The 12736-nt window shown below is 34.9% G+C and overlaps 1 protein-coding gene across 5 annotated transcripts in view; it reads right to left on the bottom strand.

Annotated features, from left to right (window-relative positions):
• WDR11 (WD repeat domain 11) overlaps window positions 1-12736 on the bottom strand; it is a 42568-nt gene that overhangs the window by 16269 nt on the left and 13563 nt on the right. For 2 of the 5 annotated variants that reach the window (XM_080596551.1, XM_080596555.1), the window contains 9 exons: window positions 12470-12665; window positions 10626-10729; window positions 9915-10094; window positions 8796-8880; window positions 3910-4016; window positions 2363-2438; window positions 1154-1262; window positions 715-839; window positions 129-276 (listed from right to left, as the gene is read on the bottom strand). In XM_080596551.1, coding sequence (XP_080452677.1) covers window positions 129-276; window positions 715-839; window positions 1154-1262; window positions 2363-2438; window positions 3910-4016; window positions 8796-8880; window positions 9915-10094; window positions 10626-10729; window positions 12470-12665 — 1130 coding nt within the window. The remainder of the gene's footprint in view (window positions 1-128; window positions 277-714; window positions 840-1153; window positions 1263-2362; window positions 2439-3909; window positions 4017-8795; window positions 8881-9914; window positions 10095-10625; window positions 10730-12469; window positions 12666-12736) is intronic. The other 3 variants (XM_080596554.1, XM_080596553.1, XM_080596552.1) reach the window with 3 other exon arrangements.

The following is a 12736-nucleotide window of genomic DNA, read 5'->3' as shown; positions in this document are numbered from 1 at the left end:
TGCAATGAAATGCCCACGTCAGACTTCATTTTATGCACATCAGAAATAATAAATCTGAAAACATATTCTTTAACTTTTCCATAATTTTGGAACCATATCATAGCATTATATAGAAAATTGGAACTTACATCAGGAGGAATTCTTGCACTATCTTTTACCGAGTTTCCTTCTACTGTGAGATGGTAAACCTGCCCATCAGCGTCCGTAAACACAAAGTGCTCCCTGGCAGAAATGTTCTGGCTCAGTTCTGATTTACTTTCAGCTTCCTGTAACAAGCTTTAAAGCGAACACAATGAGACAAGTCTTTCTTTCTTGAAATCAGAATTGCAAGGCAAATTCTCTTTAACTAATGCACAGAAGCAGCAAAAAAATAAACGTTTCCTACAAAACAGTTTACCAGAAACAACAGTTAACTTATTTATACACTTGTGGAAAAGTTCAAAGGGCAAATAAAGGTTTTACTTCAAGAACCGGGTAACTAACGGGCTGCGACAAACACAAGTCCCACTTGGTATACTGGTTTTCCCACTCAGCAGTAAACCAGAGTTCCCCACCTAAAAGCTAAAGGGAGGCCCAGAAAGTTGTTTTACCTGATATGTACTCAAAAATCAGCTCAAAATATTCTGTTCTGTAGAACAACAGCATAGAGACAAAAAAAATCTGATACATACAAATACATACAAACTGATACATACAAATCTGAATCACAAATACCTGATAACAGAAGATTCAACACTGCTAACTTCAGTATCTGATGCAACTGTCTGCCGGGCCATGGCCTCACGGGCTGCTAGCTGCTTCTTCCTCAGGCTTTTCAGGTTATGAGAAGGTGACCACTCCTGTGAAAAATTGTTCAGGAAGAATACAAACATTTACTCCCTGAATTTACTGGGGAACTTTCTGTTAATTATAATGATTTCAATGAAGACTGCTTTCTCTGACACATCCCTCCATCACTCAAAATGCAGACCAAGTATCCATCAAGTAGCTCCTTTTCTTACCAAATTTGATAACAGACAAGGGAAAAGGAAGGGGGAAAGCACTTATACATATGCTATATATATAACATTTTGATACAAATTTGTTCATAGATTTTTTTTATACTATCTCAACAAATTACATTCAACAAACAGTAAGAAAGATTATTCCTTACCAATGCAGTCACTGTAGGGAAGTTTTTAGACATTTCCCTGAGTAGAGTGCATGTTCTGACATCCCAGATTTCCAGTGGTTTGTCTTTAAATATCACAGCTAGATACTGCCTGAAACACACAAGAATTTACCACATCAGAAGTAATCATTCTGTTTTAATTTTAGCAGTTTACCTCACATGTTTTTCCTATCAGCACTCTCAAAAAGTGCTGATATGGAAAAAAGAAAAAAACACACCTCAAAAACTAAGATGGTACAGAGTACGTTAATTTGGCTCAAATCCCAACCCAAAGTTTGTGATTTTCTTGAGTTACTTTGGTGCAAAGACTGTCTGAAAAAAGGTCCTCCTTGAAGACTAAAAGACTTAGAAATTTCTGTCAGGTTGGTGGCACTGCTCAGTTACTGTACAGGAGGCAAGGGAAGGAATCCAGAGAAAGCAGCAGCACCTCTAATTTAGCCATATTCAGCATGAGTTGATGACTGCAAATCTATCAGTAAGACATACTAAGTCTGTAGTTTGGACAGATTTATTTCTCTACTCCAGACGCACTTCCCTAATCCAGTGATAAACGAACATAAAATCCTCTTACACTGAACCATTTGTCAGTCATGTCTTCAGACCTTTCAACTGTACAGCTAGATTAGTAATAACACCTTCAATCTCCCACTTTTCACGTGGCATGAAAATACAAACAAGCTCTATAGTTTTATGCACTCTTCTCAACTGCACTAATTTCTATTCATACAAACTAAACTTTCTTGTTCTCACTTAACATTCTACAGTCTATCTAAGCACACTTTTGTTCTTAATTTTTAATGTATTGGCAAGACCTTATATGGCTGAATTCCTAAATTCTCTGGACCACATGCACAATTCCCAAAATACTTCTCTACAAGCTAGAGAACGTTATTGTTTTTTCTCCATTGCAAAGAGAAAACTTTGAAAATGTAGAGACAATGTCTTATTAAACTCAATGCTATTTTAATTACATTTATAAAAGAAAGTAAAGCAATCTTTTGTGATTGGATTCTGAAGTGTGTGACAAAGTCAACTACAGAAACACAGCTTTTACTCTTGAGTATGCTTTCTCTTGATGCTGTTGCATATTCGTCTATCCTATCTGAAGTGTTTTTTCCTGGTATTTCTGTTATTTCTATTAAGCAATGAGGATCTGCATATACCACAGTAAAAAGCTTACAATATACTTACTTCAAATGAGACACCTTTATCATTTCAATAGCTGGCTCATCACTGCCTCTCTCCCCACGAAATGCAATGCTCCTGCCTGGATCACGGAAATGACATTGGAGGAAAACAGAAATACTTAACCATGCTGAACTAGAACATCTCCAAGCAACCTGCATATCTGACATTGTTTTGTCACTGCCAAAGTTTTACTGTATTTCAAAGGATTGAATCATAATGGAAACTGTACAGTTTAATATAATTCCTAACTTGTTTCTGGAGCACAACGACTGAAACTGCATAATCAGCATTATGTAAATCTATACAGTGTTCAAAGAGTTATCATTTTCCACTCATATACAATGAGATACACTCTTGGTTTCCCAAGGAGGAATTTTGAGAAAAAATTGAGTAAATTTCAAATTCTGTAAGAGAAATAAACTGTACTATAATATTATATTTAGAAGTAGCTTAAAAGTATTTCCATGGTGAAGTACCAACTCATTCCACACTCAGAAGAACCATTATTTCGCTAATGATCTACAAACACCAGAGTATCGTAGAATCCCTTACACAAGCTTCTCTCCCTCCTGAGCTTTCAAGGGAAACTCAGGTTTTCAAACTTACTTCTCTTGTGCCTACTCACAACTAAATTACTAATCTCATGCCATTGATGTGAATAAACCTAGTTATCAAGAATCCTAGCTAGAACTCCCATGTCGAGGCCAGCCTACAGGAAACTTTCCAGCTCTGTATTCTTCATTAATGATCAAACACCTTAGGAATTTTCTTCCTTATCTCTGTTCAGAAACATAAATGAGAATTTTGTCTAAGTGCTCATGAACTAAATACAAATCAGCAGAGTTTCCCTGGACCTAAAATAGAAAGTTGGGATAATTATTGATGGAAGAACCAACAATCAATTAAGCAGCTATGCCATTCTTTTAAGCTTTATAAGAGGAAATATAACATTTTAAAGCAAACCATGGGCTAAGGCATCAGGTATTCCCATTTACTTGGAACTCGTCTACCTGTGGAAATACTGCACCTTTTATGACTCATTACTATAAATATTTCAATACTGAATTACAAGCTGAGTGAAAAGTCACGATCATATGAACCAAATTTTAAAACTTGTGTATCTTTTCTGTTTTAATTAAACAAATGAACAAAGGACATTTTCAAGAAACACTTAAGAATATTAAACTCAGAAGAACACTTTGAAACAATGGACTTAGGATCTGACACATTGGAAACACACGCATTTTGTAAACAATCTACACCACTAATACTATTTGTGTGAACGTTCCTAAGGTTCCTGCTGACACACATGCTTTTAGTCCAAGCCTCAGGTAACTCTACAAAGGTATTGTTCCAAGCCTGCTTATAGAGCACCAGCTGGAACGCATTATGTGGTTTTCACAAGGAAGAGCACAATCAGTTAAGTTCCTGTGTACTATTTTTATCACGACAACAGAAGAAAAAAAAAAAAGTTGTAAGAACTTTAATTTGTGACTCCCCAGCAAATGTGTCAGTCAGCCTCTTGTACAGATTTCACAGGAAATACTAACCTGTTGGTAGGTCCACCAGCTGCAGCTCGTTCCTCACTAACCCCAAATTGTTAGGTGTTGATGTGGCAAAGGAAATAAAACCAGACAAGCTTATCCACTCTATTCCCCTGTCATCAGAACAGAGCACACACAGCATATTAGCTGAAATAGTCAAATGGTCAGAAAATAGCCTAGACTGAAAAACAGCTTTTTATTTCATGCATATTCTTCCATTTGAAAATGGCATAGAAGCAATTTTCTAAAGTTTATGGAAACATATTTAAGCATAGAAAGAAGCTACACATTTATAACTACAATACAAATACAATAACAAAGTTACCAAAGAAAATTAAAATGAGCTTTCTTTTAGGACTACACTGATAATTAAGTTCTTTGGTTAAACAAAAATTTCAGTTAGAAACATAGGTAGCTTTTGTGAAAAATCCCTCACATACTCAGCACTACAGTAGACTAAAGGCACTGCTCTGATTAAACCAGTGATTTACCAGATGGGAAGAACTATCAAGTAACTCAGCATGGAGAAAGCGAAAAATATTCATACAGATACCAGGGCAGGGAGATATGTATCTTGCAGTCCAGAGAAAGAAGAAACGAAGGTGATAAAACAAGGGAGGCCCTGAACAGGTTTCAAAGGTATAAGAAACAAACTGACAACCAAAAATTTTTTTTGCCCTTTTAGATAATGCAAAGGCAGCCACAACCGAAATACCTTGAGGTGTTACAAGGATGTAAAGTCTCAATGTCTATAACCTAATGTCAGAAACTCTTCACTAAGTAAATTCTTGAGATACACCACAGGCAGCAAAAGGATGGAGAGCGACGCTAGGTGGTACTACTGTTCCAAAACACAACAGCCCTGTCCCTCCCCATAGCCCACACACTTCGCGCCAGCATAAATATTTGAGTGCTTTACCTGTGAATTAAAACAAGAACTAATCTGAAAGAAAACCGAGACTGTGTCCAAGTTAAATTTAACAGATATGAAAGGATTTAGGTTTTCCTCAAATCTTTCAAACATAGACTACTTAAAAACCGTCTCCAGGACAGCTAGGTCTTCAGTTATATCATTTGTAAAATCACGGTCTGTTTTGCAAGAATATAGGTGAAATATGAGACATATTTATGATTTACTGTCAATAAATCCAATTTACATCATATTCAGTAGAAGTTTCCTAAATGCAATTTGTATCAGTGAAAACAAAAAGCATTCCCGTAATATTTTATATATACAAGTTATAGCCATGTTTATCTTTATTTTCTTAGATCAAGCTATTAAAAAAATGTGAAGTGTTACTCCTAAGTTCTCAAGAAAAGTTTAAAAATTTAGGACCCAGTTCTTTCCCCACCAGGACCTATGAAATTTTAACCAGTAACTTCAATCAAAACAAGAAATACACAATTATTAATTGAAACATTACACGAAAGACTTAATCGAAAACCACGATTGCAGTAACGTGTGACATTTCAGCCTCAAATTTTATTATTATTTGAAAATATTTTACAAATCTCACCATTTGAAAGTAATGTCTTCACAATGATTCCTGATAATCAATGGATAACATGCTAATTCTGGTAATTCAGGGCCCTCCTGAAGATAGCCAATACAAATCAAACTTTGATTTCAAACGTAACTATCCAGCAGTGCCTGTGAAATGGCTCAACAAGATCCTTTCAGAAATCTGATGACTTGTTTACAGCTGTCATAGAGCATCTGATTTAAATCAAATCTCACCCATGTCCTGTTTGACTTGCTGGGTATTTGCAAACTCTTAAGGAAGGAGCCTCACTTCCAGGGTAAGCAATGGATCTCCCTCTAGTCTACCCATCTAGCTAAGTCTACCCATCCTGCTAAGTACCAATCTGGAGAGTTCCTGAGCTGCAGAGATTGTTTAAAAGCCGTTGAAAGACTCCCAAGCTATTCACAGCCCACTCATTTCTTGAAACCATTTATACTTTCTGCTCCCCACAACTTTCTGTAATGACAACTTTGGAGTTCAGCTCTGAATACACAGGATGTCATTGCTACTCTGCTTACCCTTATCAGATGATGCATGTTTACAAATGCACAGAAACAAGTTTAGCACACCAACATGCTAAAGTGTAGAGCAAAGTATGGCAGAAGTGGCAGATACTTTACATTCATCTTTTTCTATGTGAGAAAAGTGTTTTTTTTCAAGGTGATGACTGTTTGCAAAGCAGTTTCCCGAAGAATTATCTTCAATTCAGCTGTCAAAACTTGGATGTAACACAGCAATTCTCAAGTTTTGCCTGCAGGCCATAAACATTCTACTTATAGTCAGTGAGATTTTAATTTTAAAAATTAAGGTTGTTGCCACCTTGAGCTTGTTGAGCTTCAGGGAAAAAAAAAAAAAAAAAACAGAGAGAGAAGTACTGCTCTAGAAGTGTAGAAGTACTGCTCTAGTCATAGCTACCTATAGGGGAATGAACATTGCAAACACACCACTTTCAGCAAACAAGGAGCTACACCACAGGCATTTTATGTACATGAAGCATATGTTCTCCTCTGTGCTGAACATGTACTATCATCACCTATCTTACCTTAATAGCTTATAAAAAATTTAGACTGCCCCACTTAGAAGACAGGTCAGGTAACAGCATTAGCTACTGGATGGTTAAGAATTAATTACATTTCTCTGTATCCTAAAGGAACAAGACCTCCTGCTCACAGCTTCTTCCAGCCAGTACACATGCTATAATCTCCCTCTGTTTTTTGCCTCATTTATGCTCCTAGCACAGCCTGATTAACTTTTCATCTCCATGTGCTCTGAAGCATTTCTGCTTCTTCTTGCCCTGTACTCCTAAGGAAAAGCAAACTGAACTCAAAGGAAAAGTATTTATCCACACTGTTCTAATGAAACAGGGAAATGGCTAAGTAATAATCATGGACAAAATGAATATTCAAGGTTACTCTTGCGTATGAACTACCTAGGACAGAAAAACTATTCTCCCTCTTCCTAAACACAATACAGATCGCAGAGATCTGATTAAAAAATACAATTAAATTAAAAAATCAGCAGGTGACCACATATGCATCTTCTACAAAAAAAAAAAAAAGACATCATTTTCATCTCCAAAAAAAAAGTGTCATAATTGCTAGCATCTAGACATCTCATTGGCCAATATTTTAGCACAGTTGACATAAAAATGACAGTTGCCATTATTAAGATCCTCAGTTTTATTACATTTTTGTCTTAAACTACAAGGCACTGAAAATTCTGTTGGCATTGAGTTACAATTCCACGGTATTATCACACTAAAATAATGGAGTTCCCTGAAGCTGTATTTTCATTTAAAAGTGAAATAGAGGCATTATGCAACTTATCTACATTCTAGATGTAAAGCAAAAATTCTCACTGAAGGAAAAAGCATTGCACTCCATGAATGTTAATTTAAAAAAAATCAGTGCCTTTTTCTCCATTGCTTAAAGCACTCCCTTGAACTTGTGAAAATTATGTAGAAAGTCCTCAGACCACTAAGATCTGGACAAAGAAACTAAAATAAATATTTAAAAGATTTAATCAGATAACAGTTTATGACTGTGAGCATTAAACAAAATTCACAATCACTTTTTATTCTAAAATTACCATTAGTGCAAGGCCAGTTGCTAGGAATACAATGTATTCTGAAAGTTTTTCAAACGTTGCAAAAAATTTGCAAAGTGAAAAGTACCCAGTAAAAATAATTCCAATAATACACAGAACCTAAATGAAATAAAAGATAAAAATAAAATCAATTTTTTTTTCAAAAGTATATTTCCTTCTGTCTCCCCATTATTAAATCTGTGAAGTGCTAGTTGTGGTTTTAATTTTGAATTCTATAATTACTGTAGTGAAAAAAAAAATAGTATCCACCTAGGGTGCATAACAGAATATAAAATGAAAATAATTTTGTTAAGTAGTTAATGGCATGAAACAAGAAAAAACAACCAACCCTCAGATGGATTAGTGCCTACTAATCACACCACAAAAGCAAGTATGTACAAATATGCTTCTGTGATTTTGGTGGTAGATTCAAAGCAGGTTTACATAATCAACTCTTAGATCTAGCTATTCTGAAACACCTGTTCTTCTTATCTTTCTGTAGAACAAACAGTAAAATGAAGATGTTAGCCTGAAGAAGGCTTCGTGCCACAACTCTGATATATATTTTTACTAATATTACTACTAAAAATAAATATTTTATTTTCCATACTTAAACCTGTCTGGAAATACATATCTAGCCAGCACTATCTTGAGTATCTTTTCCACTAGTTATGCCACTGTGTAAACAAAAAAATCCAAACATGTACAACAGCTTTAAAACTTACTCTGTTCCTGTTACTCAGACAAATACTGAGTCCTGTATTCAATCTCTAAAATCTTTTATCATCTAAATCATCTAAAATCTAAAATCTTTTAAAGGTAAAATTATTTTGACTTCAGTTAGGGCTAGATCTGTCTCAATAGAAAGTTCAGACACAAGTGAGCGAAAGAAATAAATTTTGGTGGACAAAACAGAATTATTTCAAACAACATAATGTGCTAGTCATGACTATAAATAAGACTCTGAAATAGACTTTCTTGTGCTAAAAAGACTTCTTTATACCACAGTGTACTAAAGAAACTGCAATTAGCTGATATGCATCCTAGATCAGCAGGCACAGAAACAATTTAAATATTTATAGTTCAATGTAATTTTCACTCTAATTTTGACACTGCATTACTGCTTATATGCAGCAAAATCACTGGCAGGTCAGACTACTCAAACGGTAATTTTGTTGAATGTCATTAACAATGAAACAAGACACCCCCCCCCATTGCTTCTTCAACATAAGATGTTTTAGATTTTGTCTCCCAGAAGGTTTATGGTAGAAATGAAACTCTTACTTGACTTCACAGGAATGGATGCTTAACTCTTTGTGTAAGAGACCACTTGTGAGATGAAACACCAGGACAGAGCCATTACTTGTACCTACAAAAAGTGATTATTTCAATATATATATACACATATATACAGACCAGTTTTATTCTTGTCTTTCACAATTTAGTGAAAACGCAAGACTTACAGCTATTTCTCCTTTTTTTCCACATGTAACTATTGTAAAAAAAAATGTAGAAAACGTATTTTGATTTCTAGTGCTTAAATCCCAAATATTATACCCTCCAAGATTCCGTGCAGCCAGCAAAAACAGTTTGGGTCAAGACATTTCCCTGAAATCTGTCTTTGTAGAGCCTATAGAAAATCTACTGATTCTCCTTGTATTTTCACAACATATACAGTAGCAGGAGAAAGGAATTATTTTGTTTTGATTACTCAAGATGAGCAAATGCCTCAAGGAAGAGTATTAACTGTTATCCATCAGCAATCCCAGGGGAGAATCATATGTAGATTTTACCAAATCATTAAAGTAATTCTGCTTTCTCATCCCTGAAATAACGACCTTTTTCAAATTATAAATTAGTAACTTAGTAGCTATTAGCTTCAAGTAGATCAAATACCTCCTGAAACACTTAAAGTTACAATTTTCTATTAGACACTGGGAAGACTTACTCATCCTCTTTTTCCTTTACACTCATCAACTTTATTTAAACACAGCACTGGAAACCTTAAGAGCCGTTCAGGTACCATAAGTTTAGAATGCTACAGACGTTGCTCTAAATGCACTCTACACCTACCTATTTGCTTCTTAATCTTAGTATTTCACCTGTTCCAACAGCTACAGCTTATATAAAAATCTTAGAACATATATATGATGATAAGATAAACACAATCTTGCTAAGATATTGTAAATTTTCAGGTAGCATTACTTTAGCTTGAGGCAGGAAAAATGAATCTGAAATGAATTCTATGAACCTTGAACGCAAACTAATACGAGGGTCACTATTTGTGATTAATTACACAGGAACAAAATTAGATTTTTTTTTTCTTTTGTTAATACTATATTTGTATTTAATCTAGAATATATAATTTTGCAGACCAATCGATAAGCTAGTCAAGATACTTACCAACAGCAAGGAGTGGCTCATACTGTTTAATGTTTTTTGTTGTAAGAGGTGGGCACATGCGGATAGCAAATGGAGGCAAAGGAAGTCCTGAAAGAAGTCCAGTCAGCAAAAATTTGAGGTGCACTTCTTGCAGAAAAGAACTTTTTAACTGTTCTTCTCCAGCAACTGTCCCTTGCCCTGCTTAAAAATTGAAGCTCTTGTTAGTATTCAATTTTCATCTGGTATTACAGCAAGTTATCACACAGGAGTTCACAAAACAAAAATTACAGATCATCTAAACATACAAAATACCAAAGCTTATTAAAGAGGCATTTCTTCTTGTTGAACTCAGTATGATACAACTTTTTGGAACACAGTACTTCAGCTAATTTCTCCAATACTGCAATACTAACTTTCTTTCCTAACATTTAAAAAAAGAGGGGGGAAGGAAAAGTGGAATAATTTCAGTCTTCTTCCAGAATTCAAGACTCTTTTTCTTTCTACTTTTGGGTTGTTTTTTTTTGAATGTTGGCTCTCAATATAAAAGACTAGAAATTATTAATCTAATATTTTCTTTAGCAAACGAGAACTATATTTCTTTCTTTCAGAATTACTACTTAATTTGCGTAGAAAATAATTCTAACATATGGAATCTTAAGTAAGCTGAAATGGATTACAAGGATTCAAAAGGCCTAAAAACCAGTAGCAGTAATTAGTGGAAGATATTCTTACCTATCATGTTGTCTAGTGAGAGGTCAGGAAGTTTATTTTGGAATGCTCCTACAGGAATTCCACAGAACGAGACTGGAGAATACAAAGGTGATGCACTTGAACTGCTGTAAAAGAAATGAAAACAAGTTCCTAAAGCAAATTGGATGACCTGCTTACTCAAGCCCTTAGTTTAGCTTTTTCCCAAGTTGCTCGTTCAGTATATCTACTGCTTATTACTGAATATTTTGACAAGATTATTCCCAACATCTACCAGGAGATAATGCACACAAGGATGTACATATTTTAAAATAAGTTTAATTTTCCCTACACAGACATTTGTAAGAGAAAAACAGACAGATGTATTCCTTGTTCTGAAGTGCACCTAAACTTTACATGGAGACTTTTCAATACATTGTTAATATTTAGAGCTACGTTAAGGAATACAGCAAAGAAACATTCATTAATATTTTGACATTTAAGAACAGATTACCAAACTTTTGCTCAGAAAAAATTTCTTACATGGGTTCCAGTTAACAATACCTAGAGCTGAAGCAATGCCTTTCACCTAAACATAGGAAACAACTGCCTTTTTGTATAAAAAGCTACAACAGAAACACTACCTACGCTAATATTTTTGTGAGGTATCTATTATGCACCATTTTTTTTTTGAGTTATTTTCCCCAAGAGGTGTGACTGGGTTCTAGTACAATCCATAGCTGAAAGGGATTCAAACAGCCCCTGCAACCTTGATGAATTATATCCAGCCGGGCTGAGGACAGGCCCCCGTGATAAGCAAAGACCAAAGACTACTGACTGCAGACAGCTGTACACAAAAATTCAGTTTAAGGCACGTACAAAGCCTTTTCCTTCAAAATTCCAGTTTAACAGACTTTGACTTCAAATTTTAATTAAGATTATCAAACCCACCAAAATCATGAGCTACTACAGGAAGACTCCTTAAAAACCCATTAAAGACTCCCTGCCAACTAGAAATATGGTTTACTTTTCAGTACAATCCAACCATACCCAGATTCTTCTACGCTCAGTGGTTCTTACAGTATTATTACATTTTTCCTCGTTATATAATCATGACAAAAATCAATGTTTTAGAAATGAGCCTAGGAATCCAAGAAGTAAAACTGAGCAACATATAGAACCTAAACAGCTGTATTGGCTATGCATCACAAGGAATCCATCTAACAGTATTTGGGGGAACAACAAGAATAAAAATGTTAAAACACTGAGCAACAAAACAATCTATGTTGAAAAACTGATATTTGTGGCATTTAAAAATATATTAAGATTTTTGTATTTTTTTTTAATGACGGTAAGTTATTTATATTACCCAATAGTATATTAAAACTTTACTGCAGAAGAATGACTTCAATGCACTCCATGTTCAAAGAAATATGCTACTCCATACAGCATTTTTAGAGAGTGTTCAAAATTTAAAACTGTAAAGACATGGCATATAAAACCGTTCATTGTTTACACAGACATATTAAAGACACCTACTATGCACTCATATTGCATTGTGTCAAATTCACACAAATCTAGGTAAAAACCTTCTTCCTGCTAAGAAAATAATCTTTCCAGACTAATTTCATAGTCCTTTCATGTGATTGAAACTGAGGGTGTCATTTCTGAGGAAAATTATATAGTCTGCAGAAAGTCAAATGAGAAAATGTTCCCCTAAAATAATGTGATATTCATTCTTATCTTTTGTTTCCTTATTCCAAACACCTCTTCCCCTCATTCATACACATGTATAGCACATCATGCGCAGAAGCACAATACCATTACTTTCAGAATATAATTAAGTGCCATTTGTACATGTAACAGAAAAGAAAAATAAATCCCATTACCTATTACGCAGATTTCTGCCAGAAATACTGGATTTTAATTCCCAGATCATTACCCTGCCATCACTGACAATGAGAGCTGCCGAATTCTCATTCACAGGGCAACACACCATACTGAACGGCCGAACTGTTTTTGTTACCCTAATTGCATCACATTGACTTCTTAAATCGTAAGTCAGTTCCTGAACTGGGTCCGGATCTGTAACATCAATGTGCCACAAACGACCAACAATTAAAACAGAAAACATGCAATGTGATCTTTCAGCAGAG

The sequence above is a fragment of the Anser brachyrhynchus genome, assembly GCF_964034855.1.
Source record: "Anser brachyrhynchus genome assembly, chromosome: 6".
Lineage (NCBI taxonomy): Eukaryota > Metazoa > Chordata > Aves > Anseriformes > Anatidae > Anser > Anser brachyrhynchus.
The sequence above is the reverse complement of the archived record's forward strand: the minus strand, read 5'-3'. Positions and strand labels throughout refer to the sequence as shown.